This window comes from Bubalus bubalis, chromosome 3, assembly GCF_019923935.1.
Source record: "Bubalus bubalis isolate 160015118507 breed Murrah chromosome 3, NDDB_SH_1, whole genome shotgun sequence".
NCBI classification, from domain to species: Eukaryota; Metazoa; Chordata; class Mammalia; order Artiodactyla; family Bovidae; genus Bubalus; species Bubalus bubalis.
Genome location: NC_059159.1, coordinates 38,079,781 through 38,105,513, shown reverse-complemented (window position 1 = coordinate 38,105,513; position 25,733 = coordinate 38,079,781). Strand labels below are relative to the sequence as shown.

At 55.0% G+C, this 25,733-nt stretch overlaps 1 protein-coding gene across 11 annotated transcripts in view; it reads left to right on the top strand.

Annotated features, from left to right (window-relative positions):
• The first annotated feature begins 825 nt into the window (after positions 1–825).
• The window catches only part of SPNS2 (sphingolipid transporter 2), a 39,031-nt gene continuing 14,123 nt past the window's right edge, over positions 826–25,733 (top strand). For 3 of the 11 annotated variants that reach the window (XM_045164882.1, XM_045164881.1, XR_006640808.1), the window contains exons 1-2: positions 826–1,382; positions 17,760–17,825. In XM_045164882.1, coding sequence (XP_045020817.1) covers positions 1,013–1,382; positions 17,760–17,825 — 436 coding nt within the window. In that variant the 5' untranslated portion in view covers positions 826–1,012. Of the gene's footprint in view, positions 1,383–15,692; positions 16,152–16,235; positions 16,621–16,670; positions 17,262–17,759; positions 17,826–17,886; positions 18,255–18,698; positions 18,760–18,803; positions 19,629–25,733 lie in introns of those variants that run through there. The other 8 variants (XM_045164883.1, XM_045164884.1, XM_045164890.1 and 5 more) reach the window with 8 other exon arrangements.

Sequence of the window (25,733 nt, the reverse complement as noted above, 5' to 3'; positions counted from 1 at the left end):
CCACTTAGGGTTCTTGTCTAGGGTCATGCCACACACCAGGGCAGAACTGAGTTAGGGCCCAGCTTCCTGTCTCCCATTCAGGGCTTTGTCATGCGCTGCTGAAGCCTGATGCTTGCGGTTACTGGGCCCTCAGGGGACAAGGCCCCCTTTTAATGCCCTGTTTCCAAGGTGTCCCAGTTGGAGCCCTGTCTCTCCCTGCCAGGGGCTGCCTCTCTGTGGGGCATGGGTAGGGTCCCGGTGTGCACACAGGAATGGGTCCGGGGGAGGCTGGGGGCTGGATCTGAGTTTCCATGGGGAGGTGGGCGACATAACCTTCTGTGTCTGGTGGAGCCCTGGACCAAAACCTCCACCGATCATGCTTCTCGGTTCTTACAGTAGCCCTCCCTGAACTGATTAAATCATGGCGGGTGCGTAGCTGCTGGAGCGGTCACGGGCTCTCCCACCCGCGCTCCTGACTTAACCATCTGAGACCCTCTCTCCAAGATGTCCACATGCCCTGAGCTCCAGCCCCCCAACTGTCCCCCAGACTCTCCGCTGCGGTAGGGGGTGGAGAGGGAGGGCACTGAGTGGGTGCCAGGGAGTCCTACTTCCCGCACGCGGCCCCTAGCTCCGTGGTTCCCCACAAACCCCCTCCGGGTCCTCGCCAGCCTCGGCGGCCGCGCGGCTCCGGCGTGACTGCGCCCCCGTCGGGCGGGAGGGGCTCTGCGGCCCGGCCCCCTCTCCGCCCCCCGGGGGCAGCACGTGTGGGGCGGGGCTGTGGTCTGAGCCCGGGGCTGATTGGGCGAGGGCCTGGTGGGCGGGGCCGGGCCGCAGCTGTCAGAGCGGCGGCGGCGGCGACCGCGGCGCATCGGGCTGAAACGGTGGCAGCGCTGCAGCCGGGGCCGGAGCGCAGGAGCCGACGGGGCCCGGCCGGAATGGTGCAGCGGCGGCTCCTCGGCGCACACACGCACTGAGTGGGCCCAAGCTGGGCCCCGCGCCCCCCGCGCCCCCCGCCGCCCCGATCCCGGCCGGCATGATGTGCCTGGAATGCGCCTCGGCGGCGGCGGGCGGCGCGGAGGAGGAGGAGGCGGACGCGGAGCGGAGGCGCCGGCGCCGGGGGGCGCAGCGAGGGGCCGGCGGTGGCGGTTGCTGCGGGGCGCGGGCAGCGGGCGCCGCTGGAGTCGCGACCGCGGACGATGAGGTGCAGACGCTGTCGGGCAGCGTGAGACGGGCCCCTTCCGGACCCCCCAGCACCCCCAGCACTCCCGGCTGCGCAGCGGCTGTCAAGGGCCCGGGCGCGCAGCAGCCCAAACCAGCCAGCTTGGGCCGCGGGCGGGGGGCAGCCGCCGCCATCCTCAGCTTGGGCAACGTGCTCAACTACCTGGACAGGTACACCGTAGCAGGTGAGCCAGTGCCCCACCCAGTCCGAGAACCAGGACCCTCTGCCTGGAGGTACCCCGGGGCAGCCCCCCTATATCCAAGCCTTTCGTGGGGTCCCTAAGGGCCTTCGCCTCAGGTACCACTGGACAAGTGATGCCCCCAAGACCTACTGGTCCAATCCTGGGACCGCCCCCGCACCCCCCGGGCCAGGGGTAGGGGGAGTCCCCACCCCTGGAGTAGCCCGCGCGTCCCCGCCAGCCCTTGACGTCCCATCCGTTGTCCTCTTCTGCGAGAGTCTCCTTTGCGTCTCTCTGCGTTCTGGCCTTCGCGACCCCTCCCTCCCCAGCCTCAGATTCCTGGGCCTCTCCTCCCCTTCCCCCAGCCCAGGCGGTCTGTCCGTCCGTAGCCGGTCAGTTCCTTCCTTCCTCCGCCGCCTCCACTCCCCTGCGTGCGTGCCGCGAGTGCGCGCGCCCCTTGCGGGTGTGCGCCAGAGGAGACCAAGTGTGTGCTCGCGGGCGGCGCGGATGTGTGTGTGTGAGCGTGTGAGCGCGTGGCTGACAAAGGCTTGGGGCTGCGGGGAGTGGAGGGAGGGGCGGGGCGGGTCCGCGGCGCCTGGGGACCCAGGATGCGGTTTGCAGCTGGCCCTGGCTAGAGGCCTGAAGACTCTTCCCTCTCTTCTCTGTCGGTTGGGGCCTGGGGTAGGGCGCAGGCCACTGGGGCAGGAGAGGGACTGCCTAGTCCTCTGTGAGCGTCTCCGGGAGCCAGCCTCCTCAGGGAGGGATTAGGGGTCGATAGAACAACTGAGTTCTCGCAGGGAATCTGCTCCTCTGTGCTTGGTGTGTGACCTTGGGCCGGTCTTAGCTGGTGTTTAGGTCTCTTCCCCGTTCTGAGGTGGTTGATCCTCAGACCCTCTGGGGATGAAAGAGCCTTCTGGGAATTCTAGTCTGCTGCCTTCCCTCCCCCAGTTCTCAGGGGTCTGTGAGCAGGGACTTTTCCCTAAATTGAGCTGCTCCTGGGTGGGAATGGTGCAGCCTTAAGAGAAAAGGACTTGGGCCAGACTTGCATGTGGGGGCTCTCTGCCATAGGAGACTAGTGACTGGATCCCCGACATCCTGGCCCGCTGGCCCCAGAACCTGCCTAACCACAGCTTAGTAAAATCTGCAACTACAAAAAAGAAAAGAAAAGAAAAAAAAAAAAAAAAAAACAGGGAGAAATTTTGGACAGACTCTACAGAGAACTTTGTGCCTGTGATGAGAGGTGAATCCTGGCCTAAACCATAAAATATAATGCCACCTGGGTCCCCTTTGCCAGGACTCAGTCTCCCTGTCTGTTGAATACGGTTTTGTGTCAAGTGCTGGGAGAGCAGAGGCTTCTGCCTTCCCTGACTCCCACTTTCAAAATCTTTTCTCTCTCTGTTCCTCTCTGCGGGGAGTTGAAAGGGGTACCCCTGGCACCAATTTCTGGGACAAGCTGTCCCCAGGGGACTCTTACTTTGGTCTGGTGAGCTGGAGTAGTCAGCACCATCCAAGCACACCAGCCCATCTCATGCATGTGCCATCCTGCCTGGGACCTGGGAGCTTAGGTGCCACCCAAAAGTGGGGAGAAGTCAGAGAACACGGGCGGGGGAGCGGACCTGCGGATAGTCAACTTCTGTCCACAGATGAGCAAACCAAGGCCTTTGTCCACAATGGCTCAGAGAGGGCACGACAAAACTGGCATTCCATCTAAATCCATCTACCTGGTTCCCACCCTCTCAGCTGGTCAATGAACGGCCTGCTTCTGGCTCTGTCACACCAACTTGTCTTTTCAGGCCCCAGACCACCCCTCACCCCTACCCGACCCACACGCTGACATTTTTAGGGAAACCGACTCTGCTTAGTGGCTGAGGTGGGAGGGTGGGATCAAGGAGGGCTGGTACTTATCTGCCCCCACCCCCACAGGGGTCCCAGAGTCAGAATGGGAGAATAAGATAGGAAACTTTTGGTAAATTGGTAACAGGGGGTGGAGCAGTAGGGAGGAAGGTCCTGAAAGCTCTGTGCAAACACTGTCTGAGCTGTGCATCCCCTTCTGTCCTGCCAGGGAGGGCCGGGAGCTCCTGCTCCACCCTGCCCCCAGCACACAGCACACACAGATTTCCTCTCCGGATGAGCCTGGCTCCCTCCCTCTCTCTTTACTGTCGATTCTCCTACCACCACCCCCTTGTTGCCAAGTTCAGTTTTCAGGAAGATTTACTGTCTCTATGGCAACTACTATGGCTTGATGTGTCTTGGGAGGTGGGGGGCGGTTTGGGGGGATCGCAGGGGAATCGCAGGGGAATGGTCATCTCAGGCTTCAGTCCACCTGTTGCTGACTGTCCAGCTGGGACAGATGAGGCGATGCTGACAGTCCATGGCTCAGTCATCTTGGATATTTGCACCCACCTGATCCCTGAGAATCTCACCATCTGGCCCTGGCTCCCCCATCAAAAAAAAAAAAAAAAAAAAAGGGAGAGTTCCCACACTCTTCCTTTCAATCCATCCTGTGCATTTCTGTTTTCATGGAATAGACCAGCTTGGTCCAAAAGAGATATAAGGCAAACCACGAATATAATTTAACATGTTCTAGGAGCCACATTTAAAAAAGTAAAAAGACTAGATGAAATGAATGAACAACATTTTATTCCACTCACTGTATCCAACATCATCAACATAGAAGCTGTTGATGGGATAGTTTGCCTACTTTTCATACTGAGTTTCAAAACTCAGTGTATTTTGCATTTATAGCACGTGTCAGTTTAGACTAGCTGTATTTCAGTTTCCCAATAGTCATAGTAGCTTGGGGCCACCACGATGGATAATGAAGGTCTAGAGTCTTTGATGCCAGGGCTCACGTCCAGGCTCTTCAAATTCCCAGCCGTGTGACCTTGAGGATGTCGCCTGGGTTCCGGCTGATCACTTCCTCCCCTCTACCTCCCACGGTTGTGGTGTAACTGAGAATGTCTCTTATGCCCAGGACAAGGCCAGACTCCTAGGAGATCTTCACTTTTCCTTGCTCTTCCATGGCTCTGCCCAAGCTGTGGCCGCCCGATCATTGTGCCCTCCTATTTCTCACTTTCTCACAGTTCCTTTTAGGATTCCTTGGCAAATCCCCTCCTTCTTCACCATCCTGGGAACTCCAGTAGGTTCTGCCTCCATCCTGGCATTCCCAGCGCCACCGCCACGGGGTGATCGAGCTAATTACGGCTTCTCCTCCTCCTCCCCATGAGAACCCCCTGAGGGCAGCAGGCCTCAGAAGCAGGTGAGAAGGGCCAGGCTCCCACTCTGGCTTTTCTTACTGAGCGTTGCTTCAGTTGGATGGAACTGATGTAGCCCAGAAGCCACCTCTTAACCCTGCCCTCCACCTCCCTGGGTGGATGGGGACGTGGATGCTGGGAGAGAGCTGGCATTTATCCAAGGTCACATGGTAGGGAGGAGCAGGATCAGAAGCCTCCAGTGTGGTCTTCTCTCCAGGGCAGGACAGAGCATGCCCCTCCTGCTTCTGACCTGGAAAACTGGAGACTCCGCTGGCTAGGGCGGAAGCCCTCCAGGCAGATGAATTTCAGCTCAGTTTAACAGCAGCAGTTTGAGCTCCCCTAGGGCACACGGCTTCCACTCCCAAGGCCCCTACCAGCCTGGCAGCCACTCACTCTCCATTCTGAGCCCACTTGTGGCTGCCAGGTCAGGAGAAGGGGTGGAGCCTCTCATTTGAGGGTCCTGAGTCTCACCTTACCAGCGCAGCACCATGGTGCCTGAGAAGCCTGTGCCCCCAGCTTCCATTCTTCCATCTATAGAAGAGAAGCAGAGCTGAGGGTGTAGGAGGCAGCATTCTTTTCCTGGAACCAGGCCCAGCAAGAAGGAGTTGGCATGCCCTGTTCATGGTTGCTGAATGACTATTTGAGAGTTAGGGGACTATTCTCCCCTAACTTCTCTGGGGGCACCTGTTTCCTTCCTGAGACCCAGTTTCCTTCCCTTTGATCCAGCCCCTTGGCAGATCAGGCACTTAAAATCGGGTGGAGCAGGGGCTGGTGAGGAGGAGAGGCAGAGCCCTGCCCTGGGGGAGTCTTTTCTGCCAAAGAAGCTGAGACCGGTATCCATGGCAACCGCTCACTAACACAAACCCAGAAGGAGAGAGGAGTACAGGGACCCAGCCTGGAATGCAGGCCTGGCAGGGACTGGGGGCTTCCCCAAACACCTGAGCTGGGTGCAGGAAGGGCCGCCAAGCATGGGCTCTTGGCTCTTTTTCTTTTTTTGTCTGCTTTGTTGAATCTGTCCAGAGCTAACACTTAGGGGAACAGAGGCTCCGGGCCTTCTGCAGTGTCACCTGAGTGTGTAGAAGCCAGGTCAGTCCCTATGCTCCGTGGCTATCTCTGTGGATAAGGATTATCAACGCCACTCCCGCCCTGCCCCCTCAGGTGGCTTCATTTGACCCCTTGAGTGGCCCTGCCTTAGTCACCACCAAGTCAGCACTACGTAAGGTCTGCAGGGTGGGGTGTCCCGGGGCCACATTCCAGAATGCCTGTCTGATAGGTCAGTGTCCAGGTGCACCGCTGGGCCGGCCTGGAATGCCAGCACCCCAGTGACTAACCACTAGCAGCCCATTTTCAAGCTCCTTTTTCCTCCTTAGCCACCTTCCGGTTGGATCTGTTGGCACCTCCTTTGTGCCATTGACCTGTCAGAGAAGCGCCTTGAAACTCACTACCTTGGTTTGGGACTCAGGGCCAGTGACCCGCCCAGCTTCTGCCTTTGTTTCCCCTTTGGGGCAGGAATGCTGCAGGGTATATAGCCTGGGCTGAGAGGGAGGTTGTGGGGCCAGAGCTGCTCAGAGAGGAGTTTCATGTCTCTTCCCTGACAGGAAGTGGCTTTTGTTTCTGCCTGGGTGTGAAGTGAAGTTGTTCGGCCATGTCCGACTCTTTGCGATCCCGTGGACTATAGTCTACCAGGCTCCTCCGTCCATGGAATTTTCCAGGCAAGAGTACTGGAGTGGGTTGCCATTTCCTTCTCCAGGGGATCTTCCCAACCCAGGGATTGAACACAAGTCCCCTGCATTGCAGGCACACACTTTACCATCTGAGCCGCCAGGGAAGCCCTGGGTGTGGGGGCCTGAAATCCTGAGGGTAGATGGGGGATGAGAGCACAGGAGGCAAAGAAGACACTGTCTTGATCCCCAGGCTCATGGGGCTGGGCTCCCCATGGGCCCTGACCATCTCCTGGGCTGCTCCTGGCTTTTTCAGAGTTGCTGTGTGACCTAAGGCAGATCCTGACCCTCTCTGAGCCTTAAATCCACAGTAGAAGATTTAGTTCCTCTTTTTCTGTGGTCAGGGTCTTGCTCCCAAGGGCAGTATGGGGCGCGTGACTTGGTCTCAGGGACTCTCGCCTGTTAGACTTCGGTTCTGCCTATATCTCCCTTTCCTAAGATAGCCAGGTCTGTTTCCCTGTTGCTGCAGGGGCCAAACTTAGTTTTTGCTGATGGGCCTCAGTGGTGCCTCTGCCCTCCTTCCTGGAAGTCTTCCCTATGTCCCCTCCACTCTGTCCCACATCCATCATGGCACCTAGCCCTGTTATAGGCTAGCTGTCTCCCTCCAGCCTCAAGGATTGCTGAGCCTGGTCACCTCTGTGACCCCAGTACATGTGAGGGATAGGCATAGGCTTGGCTCTTGTTGGCTGACTATGTGACAGAATTGAGTTGCCCGAGCCTGGCCTGACCCCAAAAGCCATCCTTCTGGGCTGAAGGGGCACTGGTAGGTTTGGATGACCCTGGACCAGGATAGGCCCCTGTGGCCGAGGCTGGGGCTTCTCTTGTGGTGGCCACTGCTGCCCTTTTGTGCTGACCAGGGCTCACAATGAGCTACAAGCCTCGTGTCTCCAGGAAGGAAGTGGGGGCAGTGGTCAGTGTGGTCCCTGTCTGCCCTGCCCGCAGACCTGACAATGGGGCTCCCTGGCCCCGTGCTGAACAGAATGGCTCCTGTACATGCAGGAGGGCACTGGGGTGGTTCTGCCTCTTCTGCAGGTGGGGCACTGGAGGTGAAGGGCTGGTCCCAGGTCACACTGCCAGGTGGGATGAAGCAGGACGCTGGTCCTCTCTGGTCCTGGCCCTCTCTTGGTGGTTGAGGGGTTGGTGGAAGGAGCCCTAGGTAAAAATGTGGCTGAGGGCAGAAGCATTTCTTTTAGAGTGAGAAAGAAGCAAAAATGATGCACTAGCCAGAGTTTGGAGGTTAGGGGTGCGGGCCCCATCTCCTGCCTTGCCCTCAGTTCTCTGCCTCCGTGGTGACCTTGCTGGGGTCTTCTCCTCTCCCCGACCCCTCCGTCGTGGAGTCTTCATGATCCTTTCCCTGCCCGGCATGAACTTGCCAAATGGGATCTCTGACGGCAAGGAGCATAGTTACGCTTTGTAAACTGTAGAGGGCTGTGCCTGGGGTGGGATGTTGTTACTTAGTCACACACTGTTTGGAGCACCCGGGTGAGAGTGGCTGGTGTGGATGTTGAGAGGGGGCTGGCTGCAGCCTCTTTTCTGGTGTTTTTTGGGGTGAAATGGGGAGCAGAGGCCAAATCGGGGAGCTTGGAGGCCACCTCAGCCTATCTCCCGCCTGGTCTTCTGTGGTCTGTTTCCTTCATCTTCTGAATTTCAATTTTCCATCTGAGAAGTGGGAGCGGGTGTCGCCGGTCACCTTAGCCCGCTTGCACAACATGCAGGGAGACGGCTGAGGGTTCGTGGGCTTGAGCCATGCCGTTCTGAGGTCTCTTATCTCTCCCTACCCTCTCTCCCCTCATACCTTCTTGGCCTTATCCTGGGTCTGTGTCCACACAGGCCACACCCTCCATGGGTCACGATAAGGGTGTGACCACCTTGTCCCCAGCCCCTGGTGGTCTTGGGAGTCCTTGAACCAGAACAGGGCCGGAGAGGCTGAGATGGGAAAGGAGTGGCCCTGCAAAGCCCCCAAATTGCTAAGGCTGAGTCCGGTTCCAGGAAAGCCGGCCCCAAATGATAGACCAGAACCACAGGCCAGAGGCCCAGCTGCCTGTCTCCGCCCACTCTGGGCAGAGAGGCTTGGTGGGGAGTAGGGGATGGGGTGGGGTGTTGGGGGAAGGCTCTCTGCTCTCCTCAGGCTGGCGGGGTCTGCAGGCAGGGCTGTGGGTAGGGAGGGGTGCTATGGGTGCTCTTTAAGGGGCCAAGTTTGGAGTCCAGGTCTTCTAGGGAGAGGCTGAGACTGTGGGGCTGGGGCCCCATCCTCATGGTCCCTGCAGAGATGACCACTAGGCTGTCCTAACATTGATGATCCAGATTTCTAGGCAGATGTGGGGGGTAGGAGGGAGAGTGTATATAGAACAAACTCGATTAAGATTTAGGATGGACACAGCAGGGATGTCTAGGGATTCTGGGTCACTCTCAGATGGGCAACCTGGGCCCCAGAATAGAGGCCAGATGCTCCCAGAGGTCACTTAGCTTGTCCGTGGGGGATGGGGGGAGGGTCTTGCCCTGTGGACACTCTGGGGCAGGTAGAAGTGAGCTTTCTTGACAGCCCAGGTCCCTGGCTGAGGAACTGCCTTGGTCAGTCCCTTCAGGCTCAGGAAGGAGAGGGTGGGTGCTGGTGGGGCCAGGCTGTGGTTTCTTAGCCTGAGCCATTCAGAGCCAGGTCAGCAGAGCCAGGCCCTCAGGCCCCTATAATTACCGGGGTGGGAGCTACAGCCCAGCATGGTAGCAGGGGTGAGACTTCCAGACTGAGCCAGCTGTAAGGCCTCCAAAGGGGACCAGGGTCCCTCCAAGACGGACCGGCCAATGGCAAGCAGCACCCGCCATCTGCCCCCATTTTGGAGAAAAGAACACTGAGGTGGGGGTTCCCATTCTCCAGAAACCAATCACAGGGCAGGGCTCTTGCCCCATGAGTTAATGATCTATGATCAGGTTTATAAGGTTTAAAGCATTTATTGACTACCTACTATGTGCCAGGCACCATTCCAAGCATTTTACAGGATTAACCCATTTAAACTTCACAACAACTATATAAAGCAGATGTTAAAATTTATTCTTGTTATGATATATAGATATACATACATATATACATATATATATATATAGGAATATTACTCAGCCACAGAAAAGAACAAAACAATACAATTTGCAGCAACATGGATGGGCCTAAAGATTGTTATGCTGAGTGAAGTGCATCAGACAGAGAAAGACAACTATCATATGATATGCTTATATGTGGAATCTAAAAAAATGGTACAAATGAACTTATTTACAAAATAGAAATAGAGTTACAGATAGAGAAAACAAACTTATGGTTTGTTTCCAAGGGGAAAGGCAAGGGGAGGGATAAATTTGGAGATTGGGATTGACATGTGTACTCTGCTGCTGCTGCTGCTAAGTCACTTCAGTCGTGTCCGACTCTGTGCGACCCCATAGACGGCAGCCCGCCAGGCTCCCCCATCCCTGGGATTCTCCAGGCAAGAACACTGGAGTGGGTTGCCATTTCCTTCTCCAATGCATGAAAATGAAAAGTGAAAGTGAAGTCGCTCAGTCGTGTCTGACCCTCAGTGACCCCATGGACTGCAGCCTTCCAGGCTCCTCTGTCCATGGGATTTTCCAGGCAAGAGTACTGGAGTGGGGTGCCACTGCCTTCTATACTCTAGTATATATAAAAAAGGTAACTAAAAAGAACCTACTGTATAGCACAAAGAACTCTATTCAATACTCTATAATGACCTACCTATATGGGAAAATAATCTAAAAATGAGTGGAGATATATGTGTGTGTGTGTGTGTGTGTGTGTGTATATATATATGTATATATATAACTGATTCACTTTGGTATAACCTAAAACTAACACAATATTATAAATCAAGTATACTATAACAAAAATTAATTAAAAAAATTAATCCTTGTTACAGAGGAGGAAACTGGCACAGAGAAGTTAAATAACTTGCCTGAGATCACATAGCAGGGAAGGTGGAGAAGTCAGGATTTGAACCCAGAGCCCATGCGCCTAGGAATTCAGCTATGCTGTGTGCTACTCTGAGAGAGGCAAGGTGGACTGCACTGGATGACGAGGCAGAAAGAGACCTCAGGATCACGTTCCCTACCTCGCATCTGAGGCTGGTCTGAACTGGGGGCTCCTGACATCAGTGTGGATTTCCTCTTACACCTCAGCCTTTTTGAGGACTCAGTGATGTCAGCAGGTTGGGTTCTGGACCTGGCTCCTCTGGGGGGGATTGAGGGGCCAGCAGTGATGGGGAGTCACTGTGAATATCTGTGACCAGCCAGATGGATGAGTCAGGCCAGATTTCATCCAGCTCTGGGGGTACCTCAAGGTTACAGGCATCTCTTCAATAGGAGCCCCAAAGGAGGGAGCTGGGGGGTGGAAGAACCTTGGTAGAAATGAGCTGGGCCCTGGATGAGGTGGAGGTTAACAGGTGGAGATGAACAGCCCAGGAAGAGGGCACGGCTGTGTCAAGGCTTTGGGGGCCTGTGGACCATGATGTGCAAGCCACAGTGGTTCAGACCACCCAGGCCAGTGGTTTCCAGTTACCTGGACAGTGTGTTAATAGATTCCTGGCTTTCGCTTCTAGACAGGGTGATTGTGGAGATCTGGAGCGTGGAGGCCTCAAATGCGAGAAGTCTGGGCTGAATTTGGGTGGTAATGCAAAGCCACTAAACCCTAGTGCGGCAGCCGCGCTCAATGAGCTAATAATTTGGTTCCACTCTCAGAACAGTGTCTGGCATGTAGTGAGCCCACAGTACATGTCAACACCCATATTACTGTTGTCATTAGCAGTAGTATTATGCACAAGGGTCCTGGGCCGTGTATTTTGAAGACCCCCTAGGTCTCCAGAAGATAGTGAAGGACAGGGAAGCCTGGTGTGCTGCAGTCCATGGGATCGCGAGGAGTTGGACATGACTGAGCAACCGACCAACAACAACTTAGATGACTCTGAGCCCTGGGCAGAGCTGACAACCGCTGGGCCACAGCCTTAGCTCCTTGAGTCCAGAGACTGTGATCTCTGAAACCCCAGCCCAGGACTTAATAAGAAGCTGATAAGTGCTTATGTGATCAGGCTGCCTGAGGGGTGCTGGGTGGATGGGAGAGGCTGGAGGCAGGGAGTCCAGGGAGGAGACCAGTTGGAGATGAAGAGAGAGAATCCTTGGGACCCATTCATGGGAGGTGAGGGGGTGTCGTGGCCGACTCCCCGGTGTCTGGCCTAGGGAGTGGACCAGGTGGTGGAGTCGTGGAGTTGGGGTCCAGGTGACTGCGATGCTGAGGGGTGAGAAAGCCTGTGGGACTGAGCCACCAGGAGGCGGTTGGCTTCAACAGAGGATGGAGGTGAGGACATTGAGTTGGGAGGGATGAAAATTCTTTTAAGAACTTTAGCTATGGAAATTCCCTGGCAGTCTAGAGGTTAGGACTCAGCGCTTTCACTGATGTGGCCTGAGTTCAGCCCCTGGTTGAGGAACTAAAAAAAAGAAAAAAGAACTTCATCTGCGAAGTGTTAGTCGCTCAGTTGTGTCCAACTCTTTGGAACCCCATGGACTGTAGCCCACCAGACACCTCTGGTGATCATAGAATTCTGCAGGCAAGAATACTGGAGTGGATAGCCGTTCCTTTCTCCAGGGGATCTTCCCCACCCAGGGATTGAACCCGGGTCTTCTGCATTGCAGGCAGATAGATTGTTTACCATCTGAGGCACCCTGTGAAGGAGGGAGAGAAAAAGACGGCTGGTAGAGGGGATGAGGCAGGACTGTTTTTACCACCAGGATCAGCGAGAGGTGAGCGCGTTTGTGGACTCTGCAGGAGGCGGGGGTGAGGGAGGTGCTGACAGTACCAGGCAAGCCAGTGGCTAACCCAGGGCTGGGTCCCCGGGAGGCAGAGTGGGCAGCTGGCCTTGGACAAGAGGCGAGCCCCTTGGAGGCTTGAGAGGGGTGTAATTAGGGTCAATGGGTAAGAAATTCAGGTGCTCCTGCTTCTCCAGAATGTTTTTTCTTGGCTCAGGGACAAGGACCCTGTAGACAGAGGACAGTCGTGGCTGTGGATTTGGGGTGACTGCCTGGAGAAGCCTGGATGGGGGCTGTGGCCATGGGTGGGGGGAGCTGCGTGTGGGATGGAAGCCCCACCTTGCTCACCCTGGGCTGGTGGAATGGGCTGGGTCTGAGCTGTAGGAGGCTGCTCCTGGGCGTGAGGCCCGTCCTGTGACCCACTAAACCTCAGCCTCCAGGAAAGAGGCTAAAAATAAGGCTGTGGTGAAGAAGGCGGGGGGTGGGGGTGGAGGGGGGGTTGTGTGGGTCCGAGTCAGCCTGGAGCCCAGAGGAAAATCTGAGACGACCGTCCGGGCTGCCGTGACGCACGCTTCCCGTGCCAGCGGCCAGTGGGATCTCACCCGCCTGCGGCAGTGGCCCTTTGCAGGCCTGGAAGAGGGAAAACAACCCAGAAAGGCTTGGGCAGGGCCTGACCTGGAGTCTTACGGCCCGCCCGAGGCCCTGTTCCCTGGCGGGGTTTCTCTGACTTTCTGCCTGGAACTCAGGCCTTGGACCCAAGGCTGGATTGCAGGGGGCTGCTGGGACAGGGGCATTCAAAGCTTCCTGTTCCTTGGGGTCTAGACTGCTCAGGAGTTCCTGGGGGTCCTGGATGCCCATCTGGATGTGGTGAAATATTCCTCCCTGTTATGAAGCACTCTGTGCGGTGGAGGGAGTCAAGGAAGGCTTCCTGGAAGTGGAGGCAAATGCTGGACCTTAAAGTCATGGGTGGGGGAGTGCATCCAGTCAGATGGCTGGGATGTGCCTTGGGGAGGAAGCAAGAGTGTTTTGTTTCTTAAAATAATTTTATTTATTTAGGGCTGTGCTAGGTCTTTGTCGCTGCGTGAGGGCCTCCTCTAGTTGCCGTGAGTGGGGCCTGCTCTCTAGTTGCCGTGCATGGACTTCTCATTGTAGTGGCTTGTCTTGCTGCAGAGTTCTCAGGCGCGAGGCCTTCAGTACTTGCGGCATATGGGCTCAGTAGATGTGGTGCACAGGCTTAGTTGCCCTGAGGTTTGTGGACTCTTCCTAGACCAGGGATTGAACCCATGTCCCCTGCATTGGCAGGTAGACTCCCAACCACTGGACCACCAGAGAAGTCCAAGAGTGTTTAGATTTGCTGTGCACACAGGCCACTTTCATTGTGACCAGTTTGATATGGGCTCCCTACCAGAAAGTGGGCCTGGGGTTACTGCAGAACCATGCCCTCCTCTGGGCTGTGGGTGGGGACCCAGTACAGGACCCTGAGGGAGTGGCACCCTCCTACCATCTCACTCTTTTTAAAATTTTTTAATTGGAAGAAAATTGCTTTACAATGTTGTGTTGGTTTCTGCTGTACATCAGTCACATATAACCCCTTCCCCTTCTCTTACTGTCTCTTGACTCTCCCCATCCTTCTGTTTGCCCAGTGCCTAAATTGTGACAGTCTCTGTCCTGGGTTCTAGAGATGACTTGCTACGGTCCCAGCTCTCAAGGGGCTCATGGTCCAGTTGGGGTGGGGGGGTGGCGGGGAGGCAGGCACCTGTCCATCTGTCTGAGCTTTTCCCCCACAAACAGTCCCTGGGGGTTGGCTGTGTGCCCGGCCCTGGGCTGGGGAGGGGGGTGGGCAAGAGCAAACCATGCAGAAGCCATGGGACAAAAGAATGAGCTTGGGTTTTTGGTAATAGACCTGGTTTCAGATCTTGCCCCTGACATTTTGTGTGCTGTCTGACAAGCTATGTAATTTCGCGGAGCCTCGGTTTCCTCATATGTAAAATGGGGATGATAACCCTAGATCAGCATGGGTAGGAGGGCTAGAAATACCCCTTGTAGAGTCACACACAGTGCCTGGAACTCAGCAGGAACCAGCAACTAGGGGCTCTTGGCTCCTGGCCACAGCGGGTCCAAGGAGCTCATATCCATGTCCCTATGTCTTCTCTGTAGAACAAACTGATCCTAGTGTGACAAGCGCTAAAACAAGGATGGACTTTGGAGAGTGGGGGCAAGGAGCTCTCCCCCTTTTGGGAGGGGGAGAAATCAAGGAAGACTTCCCAGAAGGGGAGCCATCTAAATTAGTTTTGAAGGAATGGCAAGAATTAATTCAGTCAACAAAATTGCGCCAGGGTAAGAAGAGGCAGAAATGCTCAAAATTCTCCAAGCCAGGCTTCAGCAATACATGAACTGTGAACTTCCAGATGTTCAAGCTGGTTTTAGAAAAGGCAAAGGAACCAGAGGTCAAATTGCCAACATCCACTGGATCATCAAAAAAGCAAGAGAGTTCCGGAAAAACATCTATTTCTGCTTTATTGACTATGCCAAAGCCTTTGACTGTGTGGATCACAATAAACTGTGGAAAATTCTGAAAGAGATAAGAATACCAGACCACCTGATCGGCCTCTTGAGAAACCTATATGCAGGTCAGGAACAACAGTTAGAACTGGACGTGGAAAAACAGACTGGTTCCAAATAGGAAAAGGAGTACGTCAAGGCTGTATATTTTCACCCTGCTTATTTAACTTAATTGCAGAGTACATCATGAGAAACGCTGGGCTGGAAGAAGCACAAGCTGGAATCAAGATTGCCAGGACAAATATCAATAATCTCAGATATGCAGATGACACCACCCTTATGGCAGAAAGTAAGGAGGAACTAAAAAGCCTCTTGATGAAAGTGAAAGTGGAGAGTGAAAAAGTTGGCCTAAAACTCAATATTCAGAAAACGAAGATCATGGCATCTGGTCCCATCACTTCATGGCAAATAGATGGGGAAACAGTGGAAACAGTGTCAGACTATTTTTTTGGGCTCCAAAATCACTGCAGATGGTGATTGCAGCCATGAAGTCAAAAGACGCTTACTCCTTGGAAGGAAAGTTGTGACCAACCTAGATAGCATATTCAAAAGCAGAGACATTACGTTGCCAACAAAGGTCTGTCTAGTCAAGGCTATGGTTTTTCCTGTGGTCATGTATGGATGTGAGAGTTGGACTGTAAAGAAAGCTGAGCAATGAAAAATTGATGCTTCTGAACTGTGGTGTTGGAGAAGACTCTTGAGAGTCCCTTGGACTGCAAGGAGATCCAACCAATCCATTCTGAAGGAGATCAGCCCTGGGATTTCTTTGGAAGGAATGATGCTAAAGCTGAAACTCCAATACTTTGGCCACCTGATGCGAAGAGCTGACTCACTGGAAAAGACCCTGATGCTGGGAGGGATTGGGGGCAGGAGGAGAAGGGGATGACAGACGATGAGATGGCTGGATGGCATCACTGACTCGATGGACATTAGTTTGAGTAAACTCCGGGAGTTGGTGATGGACAGGGAGGCCTGGAGTGCTGCGATTCATGGGGTCGCGAAGAGTCAGACATGACTGAGCGACTGAACTGAACTGAACTGAAGAAGAGGCAGCAGGTATAGTTAGGGGGGGCCATAGGTAGATTGTGGTGGCTAGAGAATGGGGGTAGGGGTTGATGCCCTGAGAAGTGAGTCTGGAGGGTGATGTTGGCAGGTCTGAAGCTACAGCCCCATGGCCTGGTGAAGCCAGGGGAGGCACCGGTGATGGTGATTATGTGAGAGAGGGCTGTGATCAGATCAAAAAGCTACAGGCCCTGGCTCAGGACTGGGAATGGGCTGTGAGGTGGGGAGGTGAGTGTGGGTGGCTTCCCGAACTCAGCCATGCCACCCATAGCCCCTGGTGGAACTTGAGGCCTCTGAGTCTGAGTTGGGGGCACCTCGGAGGTCCTACTTGATGGCTCTGCCATCCGCAGACCCAGGATTGGCCCCTGGTTTCCGCCTTCGAGGTAAAGTCGCAGCCCGCCCCAGTTATTAAGTTGTTAGCTGGGTCTCACACAGCCTCTTCATTATGGGTAATTATGGTGAATCCTCTCTGGGTATTAACAAGGAGGAGAGCAGCTGCTCTTGACTGTCAGGCTGCTAGAACAGGAAATCCCTGGGCATCCCAGCCCTGGGTTTTGGGTGGGGGGGGACAGTGGCATCTTCTGCAGTGCCGGCCACTGGACGGGACCTTTGTACTGTGTTTGGAGATTCCACTTTCAACCATTTCCCTGTGACTTTGAACTTGTGGCTTAACCTTCTGTGCCTCTGTTTCCTCATCTATCCAGTGGGATGATAGTACCAGCCACCCAGGGTTGTGTGAGGGCTGAATTGATAAAGTACTTAAAGCTCAGTAATATGAACCACTGGAGAAGGAAATGGAAACCCACTCCAGTTTTCTTGCCTGGAGAATCCCATGGACAGAGGAGCCTGCAGGTGGGCTACAGTCTATGGGGTCGCAGTGTCGGACACAACTGAGTGACTAAACAACAACAAAACAATATGAACCACCATCATTTTAGATGCTGGCATCAGCATCGCCGTGTTGAATTGTTCTAGGAGTTCCTGGAAGGCGGGGTCTGGTCCCTTCCTCTGTCCCCTGCGTGGGGAGCTCCAGAGAGAGGCCCTGTCTCCTGTCTCCACTCTTCCTTCTCAGTGCAGGCATGCAGTGGTCAGGGGGGCTCTGGCCTGTGGTCCGGCCTCCTGTTGTCCTGAGATAAGCAGAGGCAGAGGCCCTGGGGCCTGTGGGGGTGGAGGGTTGTGCTTACCCAGGAGCCCTGGTAGAGGGCTACGTGAGGTCAGAGGGGGCCAGGACGTTGCTGGCCCGGTCCGTCCACAGCTGTCGATTGTTTCTAATTGTTCTAGTTACCAACCCCGCTGACGCTCCTAGTGGGAGTGCAGAGGTGGCTGGAAGTTGGGTGAAGGGCAGACATGGCCTCAAGGGCTCCCATTCCCCCAGGAAAGCAGGCCCGGAGCCCCACCTGCTTCCCTCTGCATCTTGGCTCCTCATTGGAAAACTGGGGGTCCTACTATACTCCTGAGGACAGCTGGGGGGATGTGTTTGTGCACATATGCAGGTGAGCAGGTATAAGCATTGCCTGCCTCTCTCACCACCCTCTCCTTGGTCAGAGGGCCTTCCCTGCAGCTTTCAGAGGCTGCCTATCCACTCTCTGGGCTGTGGGCTTCGGGGTCTCCCCTGAGGGCAGGGTCCACCTCTGGGGTTCCAGCACCTAGTCTGGGGCTGGGCTGTAGGTGGGCAAGAGGCCCAGGCTGGCAGTAGGAGGCTTGGCTGCCCTAGGTGGGCTGAGTGATCATGGAGAAGCCTCGCTTGTCTGCTCCTCGGACCCCACACTGGCTGAGTGCAGGGTTAAACACTGCAGGATGGACGCTTGGCCTCCATGGCCCCCAGTGGCCTGGCTAAACTGGGTAGGGTGGAGTTCTCTAGTTGGGGCCAGGCTGGACCCAGAGGGGTGGAAAGAGGACTGGGCGGAGGCTGAGGGTCACCTGGGCGGGCGGAGGGGTGAGGGTGCCCTGGGCTCAGGCGTCTCCAATAATCACCCTCTGTCTTCTCCCAGGCGTTCTTCTGGATATCCAGCAACACTTTGGGGTCAAGGACCGCAGCGCCGGTTTGCTGCAGTCAGGTGAGGCCCGTCTCCCATCCTGGTCCCCCCACCTGGCTTTCTACCCGGTGGGGATTCCCTGCCCATCTCTTCCATTGTCCTGACTTGCTGAAAAGAACGTGAGCTTTGTGTCCAACATCCCACCTTGTCACTCACATAAGGCGCCACTTCTCCCAGCCTCTGCTTCTATTCTTGTAAAACAAACAGCACCTGCCCTCAGGGCTGTGGGTAAGAACGCAGGCACCTGGGAATCACCTCTCAGATGCCAAAGCAGGAAATTCTAGCTGATCAGCCTCAGAGCAGTTTGCAGACCCAGGGCAGGAGCCTGAGAAACCTGGGTCCCAGACTAGACCTGGGTCTGAGGTTCTCGGCCTCTCTCGCCTGAGATCCTGGCCTTGGGACTGATGGGGAGGCAGGGCCCACCCTCCCTGGGCCAGGGCAGCACGGCAGGTGATTATACAGTTATTCCAGCCTCTCTTCCCCTCCCTCCAGGGTCCATGTCAACCTTGCGCCTGCCCAGTGGCCCTGTTGGACCTGAGCTCCTGGCCCTCCCATGGGCTGTGGCCCTGCTGGCCGTGCCCTCAGCAGGACCCCCATGCCGGGGCAGAGACTCGGAGCGGTGTTACATCCTAGGGCTGGTCCTGACCCGGCCCTGACCTTGCTGTGTGGCTGGTTCCCTTGGCCCTGGTTTCCTCCGGCTGTGAGGCCCAGTTAGATGTGGGGGAGAAGGTCCATGGTCTGCATTCCAGTCTGGGAACCCGGGGAGGCAGGGGTGGAGAGAGCTGGCTCCGTCCAGGAACCTGCCTGACCTGTCTGGGTGGCATTCCAGCATGCCTGGTGCCAGGCCTCCTTGAGCCACAGCCACTCAGCCAGGCTCCGTTTCTCACTTCCTAGGTGGGGTCTTCTGGGCTTAGAGAGAAGGCAGATGTACAGCTCCAGGGTTCAGCCCTAATAGGTGAGAATGGACGGAGCTGGGACTGGGGCAATCTGTGGGGCCCAGCTTCTCCTAAGGGCATCCAGGTCCCCCTCGCCTCTGCAGACATCACCTCCCAAGCCCCTCTGTGGGCTCCTTGCCCCCTCCCTGCCCTTGCTTGGCCTCCTTTGGCTGGATCAGAGCAAGTCATCCTGCCTTGGAGCCTGGGACAGGTTCCTCCAGCCTCCTGGGCTCCGGGGAATGCACTGACCAGCACTTACAGCCTGGGAGATGGGGGAGACAGAGGTCAAGCCTGATGGGAGTGTGGGAGGGAGCAGGCTGCCAAGCTGGTGAGGGAAGGGCAGGAGGGAACCTCGTCCCCCATCCTCCTCCCTCCAGAGCCCCTGAGTCACTGGGGGCCCAGCCCAAGCCTCATCCCCTTCCAGGTTGCTGAGTGATCTTCCCCTGCTCTCGTCTCCTCCATTCAACCCCCACTGATGGAGGTCAGGGCCAGTGCATCCACCCAGGGAGAGGGTGGGAGGGCTGCAAGGGTCATGGCTTTGCCACAGTTATGTCCTGGGCTGTGCCTGTCTTGGTTAAGAGAGAAGTCATGGCAGCCCCTACTTATCCCTGGTCACCTGGTTGGAGGTGGACAGACCATCCACAGCATCGTCATCTTTGATTCATCCTCCTCCAAGCTCCCTTTGGTCGGCTTCACTTTCAGGATGGAAGCATAGAGGTCAAGAGAGGGGAAGTGACTTGCTCAAGGTCTCATGGTGAGAGAGTAGCAGGCCTGGCATTGGGACTTCTGCGTATGGGGTCTTCTTGGCTTGGGATGGGACACAGACACTCACTGGATTGGTGAGGCTTGTCCCAGGCGTCAGAGTGTCTGGCATCTCAACATTCTTTGGGTGAGTGCCTCTAGGCTGTGGTGAGCATTTCTAGCACTCTCCAAGACCCTCTAGTCTTCGCCCTGTGGTCCTCATCCTACCCCCTACCCTGGGCACCAGCTGGGAGGGCTCCCCAGAGTATCCTTGCCCTTCTGGCCAACTGAGCCAAGAAGCCAGGTGGGCTGGACCAGGACGTGACTCAGTGGGCTACCAGGCAAATCATCGAATTGGCTTGGGCCCCAGGCACCTGTCTCTTCCCCAAGCACTGATAAGGTCGGAGCCAGGTGGAGGGTGCCAGCCAGGTGTTGGTGCTTGCCCAGATCAAAGGGCCAGGATTGAGGGCTGGGATGCCTGCTTATTTGTGGGCACCAGGCGCTGCTGGGCCAGGAGACAGGGTTGGGGGGCAGGGGCGGAGAGTTCGGCCTGGGCCTGCCCGTGCTGTTTCCCCTGGGGACCAGAGCATGAAGGCTGGTTTGGGAAGAGCCTACTTTTGGCAGCCCCCTTGCATATTGCTGCCAGCTCTGAGCCGGCCCCTCGGCTGCAGCAGCCGTAGCTCAGCCTCTGGGAAAGCCCACAGCAGAAGTACAGCTCTTGGGTCTTGCGGTCTTGGGAAGTCAAGAGTCCCCAGAGCCCACACCTAAAGGGGCAGCTGTTGCCAAACCTACTGCTCAGCAGACCCTGTGCTAGGCTCTGCCTCGGACTCAGTCCTTGCATGCAGGAAGATTCCTTGTATTGATGGGAACAGAAGACATATTTAGTCCCCATCCAGCGGAGACTGTGGGAGCCTGGGGTGGTGGTGGTTGTAGCAGAGAGCGTGGACCTAGCTGTGTCAGGTGGCAAGTCAAGACTTCCCGGAGGAGGGGACATTTGAGTGGGGCTTTGAAGGATGACTTAGAATTTGCTCAGGGGAAAGCAGGGCTTCCCAGGTGGCGCAGTGATAAAGAATCTGCCTGCCAATGCAGGAGACATAGGAGACTTGGGTTTGATCCATGGGTCAGGAAGATCCCCTGGAGGAGGGATGGCAACCCACTCCAGTATTCTTGCCTGGAGAATTCCATGGGCAGAGAAGCCTGGCGGGCTACAGTCCATGGGGCCTTTCAAGAGTAGGACGTGCCTGAGCACACACACACACACACACACACAGGGGAAAGGACTTCAGTTAGCTTGTTGATTTGTCAGAGTTTCCCCCTTCCAGCTGGATAAAATATGTCAAGAAAACATATTTAAATGACATAGCTGAGTTTGAAAGCTAAAGCTAGCAGGGACATTTCCAGGTGATAGAAACAAAGAGTTGAACTCGGAAACAGGAGTGGGACCTGGTACCAAAGCCAAGTGGGGACGAGCATATGTCTTAGAAGCTTGTTACAGTATTTTTAATGTAAACATTTTGATCACAAAGACTTTCAAATATACACAAATCATAGAATAATGTAACAGGTTTCCATAGAGCTATCACCCAGATTCATCACAGTATGACTAGTCTGGCCCAGACTTGGGGGTATTTTTTACTTTGAAGATTGTGCAGAGCAGATTTGGGTCCCTGTGTTTTTAGTTGATCACCAATATATGGGTGATACGGGGCAAGCTCAGGCTGATGGACAGTTTTTCCATCCGTGAAAAGACATGGCTTCCTTGGTTCAGCATTTTAGCAGGGAGCCGAGTCTAGCTCGTGCTTTGTACAGGCCTGGGAATTCCACCCACTTCCACAGACAGGCATCTGTTTTCAGGAATCCCAGCAGAAACAAATTCCAAACTGCTCCTTAGGGAAGCTGTCATGACCCAGGACCTGCACAGGACACAGGTGACAATTCCCACTGAAGACAAACCCAGATTCAAAATGAACAGAGCATACAGGGAAACCCACATTTGTGGGAGAGAGTCCACCAGCTCCGAAAATGGGGAAACCCACTCCTAAAGAATTAGAACAGACTCATTTGAAAGGACTTTACGTTAGGTATGTTTAACACTCAAAGCTCTAAAGAACGAGTAGAATTTATAGGACTAGAATAGCACATTATTTAAAAAAAAAAAAAAAGAGTAAGGAGATGTTTAAAAGCCCTAAATTCGAAATTTCGGAGTGAAAAATATAAGTATTAAAATAAAAAATAATTAGATGAGTTAACAAGTAGACTAGACCCAGTTGAAGAGAAAATAAGTGAATGAGAAGCTGGATCTGAGGACACTGGCATAAATGCAACTCGGGAGCGGGGAGTGAGAGTGAGGGCCGTGCTGGCTCTGGTGTGAATTTTGTTATGGGGAGAGCTAAGGTGAGGGGCTGGGGACAGCAGGCGGGGTCTGATGGTGTGGAGCATCTGGGTTTTGTCTGGAGGCAGTGGGGAGCCAGAGAAGATAGCAGATCAGGGCTGGTCCCTGTAAGGTGTGTGCATCAGGAGGGTCACGCTGGGGCTGAGTGTGGGAGCAGATGGAGGGGGAAGCTGGTAGGCAACTCAGAGCTGGGGTTTGTGGCATCACGAGGAAGGGCTAGGATTCGGGGGCAGGGGACAGAGGAAGGGCCAGCTCAGACTGAAACCAGACGGCGCCTTTGCTTTGGCACTGAGTCTCCCTCCCCACTTTTCTCCCTCCCCACTTCGGCCAGCCCGGCAATATCCTCCAGCTTTGGCAAAGACTCAGGTTCTGCAGGCAAAGTTGGGCAGCCCCTGTGGCTGTCCCCCCACGGCCCTCCTGTCTGAAGGGATGCTGGAGAACCTCTCTTCCTGAGGCCTCAGTGGCCAGCCTAGGGTCTATATCCTGAGCAGAGTCTGAAAGAGGTGTAGTTCCCCTCTTTCCTTCCTCTTGAGTGTGGTGGGTGTCCAGGCACTGATGAGGGGTGCGGGCGCTGATCTGAGTCCTCCTGGTCATCTTAGCTGGCCTGGGCCTCCATCCTCCATATCCCATGGGCAGGCATAGCCTGACCCCCACTGCCCCGTGCCTGCCTGAGCTCCCTCCCTGCCCACAGGATGTGGAGGATGGTGAGTCTCCTTCCAATAATAAGTTGGTCGGATCCGGATTTTGTAAAAATAACCCTGGTCCAGCCCAGGCTAAGGTGGGGCTGGGCACGTGCTCCAAGGCCATGGTGTGGGAGTCCAGGGCTCCCCAAGTGCAGACCTCACCCACTCCTGCTCCAGGACTACCTCCTCAGCAGCCCCAGGGGATGGGGTGTGGGGAGGGGGGTGGTGGTAGAGGGGTTCCTGGGGCTGCCTGCCAGGGCTCAGAGCTCTCAGTGGGGGTTGCTTTGAGCTGTGGGTGCTGGCCTCCTCAGCAGGCCCACCAGGAGAAAGCTTTCAGCCAGCACCACGAGAGGTGGAGGGCGCCTTAGGGACGCTCTCAAGCCCTGATGACTTCCTGTTGGCCCTGCGACGAGGAGGTGGGACTTCCTGGCGGTCCAATGGTTAAGACTCTGCACTTCCACTGCAGAGGATGCAGGTTCTGTCCCCAGGGACCTAGATCCCACAAGCATGCGTGCGTGCGTGCTCAATTATGTCCGACTCTGTGACCCCATGGACTGTAGCTCGCCAGGCTCATCTGTCCGTGGGATTCTCCAGGCAAGAATACTGGAGCGGGATCCTCCTCCAGGGGATCTTCCCAATCCAGGGGTTGAACCTGCGTCTCCTGCATTGGCAGGTGGATTCTTTACCACTGTGCTATTCAGGAAGCCAGTGCTGGGAGGCAAAAAAATTAAAGAAAAAGTGGGAAGGGGGCATCACCCATCTTGCAGAGGAAGCAGCAAGGCTCAGACCCAGCTTCTTCTGGTGAGCCAGGGGCTTGGACTCCTCCCACACCGCCCTCCGAGGCCCTGCCCCCTGCCTTGGCTCCCTGCCTGTGGCTCCATTGTCTGGGACCTGTGGGCTCAGCACATGTGAGCTGACAGAGGGCATCCCCACACCCTGACCACAGGATGTCCTCGTGCTGGGAAAGCCATCCCTGCCGAGACCAGGGGTGGGGCAGCCACTCTGCCCAGAAAGCTCTCCTCGAATAAACAAAGACTATGGGGTTGGTGGTGGTGGGCCCGGGAAGCTTCTAGCCTGGGCTGGTCTTTATTTTCATCAGAGCTTCCTGCTGGCTGGAGAAGGCTCTGGCCCTTTCCTGGGACATGGGTCACCTGTCCAGGCCTTTGCCCGTGTTGTTCCTCCCGTCGGGAATTTGTTTTCCTCTGGTCCCTACCTGGTTGTGTTCAGGCCTCTCTGCTGGCCTGTGACATCCCTGAGGGCCAGGAAAGGTCCTTTTTCTTGTCTCCCCTGAGCAGAAGGGGAGGGCTGTCAAGATGGATTGAGTCTTCCTGCTGACCTTGGACTCCCTTGTCCCCAAGGGGAAGGCCCTGAGGAACAAGGGAGGCCAAGGTCAAGAGGGTTGCTGTGTCATCTTGAGCAATTTCCTCCACCTTCCAGTGGCTCCGGCTATAAAATGGGACTCGGTGCCCTTTGGCAGGATGAGGGTGGGGAAAGGGCGTGGCTGCTCCAACAGGAGTCCACCTGCAGTCCTGGGTGCCTCTGGCCACACAGAGCATGCACAAAACCAGTGGGGGAAGTGCAAGAGGGGCTGCCTTCTGGTTCCGCTGTGGACAGGAGGGTAGGGTTGGACCAGGATGGCTGGATGTCAGGCTGAGGCCTGACCCACCTCCTTCAGCCTCTCTGCACCCATCCAGTGGGGGCTTGTCTAGCTCTGCGGATCTCCCACTGCCCACTCACTAACCGCCAGACCCGGTCCTAGGGGTTACGGCCTGGTCCCCCTCCCTATCCCCATCCCTTGCTGCTCCCTCCGTCACCTTCCCAGCCTGCAGCCTCCTGCATCTTCCTGCTGTCCCTGACACACCCTGAACTTTCTCTGACCTTTGGAACATCAGCTGGGATCTTCTGCTTTCCCGGCCTGGCAGTCTGTAGTGTGATTTAGAGCAAGGACTTTGGAGTCAAGTTGGAGTATAAATTCTGCCTCAGCCACACACTAGCTGTGTGATGTCACTCCTTTAAGCCTCTATTGTATCTTCTGTGAGATGAAGATAATAGAATCAGATTGAGGGAATCTGTGCTTATGTCCAGGGTACATCCCTGGGCCTTGCCTAGAATAAATGCTCCATAAATGGTAACTGCAGTTATTATTAATGGTCAGCATTATGGCTCATTAACCATTATACAGTCATACGATTTGTAACTGATCTTTTAGTATTCTTGATTTTAAGTGTTATCATCATCTCAGTAAACTCATATGGAGCCTTCAATGCCCATCTCTGGCATCACTGCCTCCAGGAAGCCTCCCTACTGTCTTGGCAGAATTTAGCCCTATTTGCTGGTTCCTTGGCATTTTAACTCTTTAAGCTGGGCAACCCACAGATGAGGTCTACTCCCTGGTTGGACAGCGGGGGCAACTCCTACTCTAATTTTTTTTCTGCCCACTCCCCACCTTGCAGAGACAGGCATAGACTGAACGAGTCTTCCTTCTTCCCTAACATGTGGAGTCCTCAGGAGACTGCAGTCTCTTTCCTACCCCTATTCTGCTCTGATCTCAGGCAGATCCTGGGAGACAGACCCAGCAGGAACAATTCTTTTTCTAGATACGAGGAAATAATTTCTACCTTGACTGATCTACACAAGGGCCCTTTGTTGACCAAGGCTGACCCACTCTGGGCAGGGCGTGGCATTAAGCACTTTACAAGCATTATCTCAGTAGTGCCCAGAGCTAGCCGGGAGTTGCTATTTTTATCTTCATTTCACAGATGAGGAAGTTGGCATGCCGGAGGTGGCTTAGACTCCTGAGAGTTGATTGTTAAATTTTCAGGAATTGTGTGAGCTTCTTGTTAAGCACAGACCGTTGTTAAAAACTAAATTACATCAACTTACAATTAAACAACATATTAAAAACAAAGGTAATAAACACTCAAGAATCATCACTTCCTAATTATTTTACTGCCTTGTATCTATTATCTGCGTTCTTTAGGTTATTTATGTCTGTTGAATCTGGATGGTAGATTCATATACAGCTCTGCGGGACTGTGTATCTCTTCTCAATTCTGATCAGTGACATCATGTTGGGAGCTTGAAATCAGGCCACATTGGGAGTATTTGCACCATGAAAACTGGCAACACTACTCATCAGGGCCCGCCTCCCTCCACCTTTTGGAGAGACAGTTGCTAA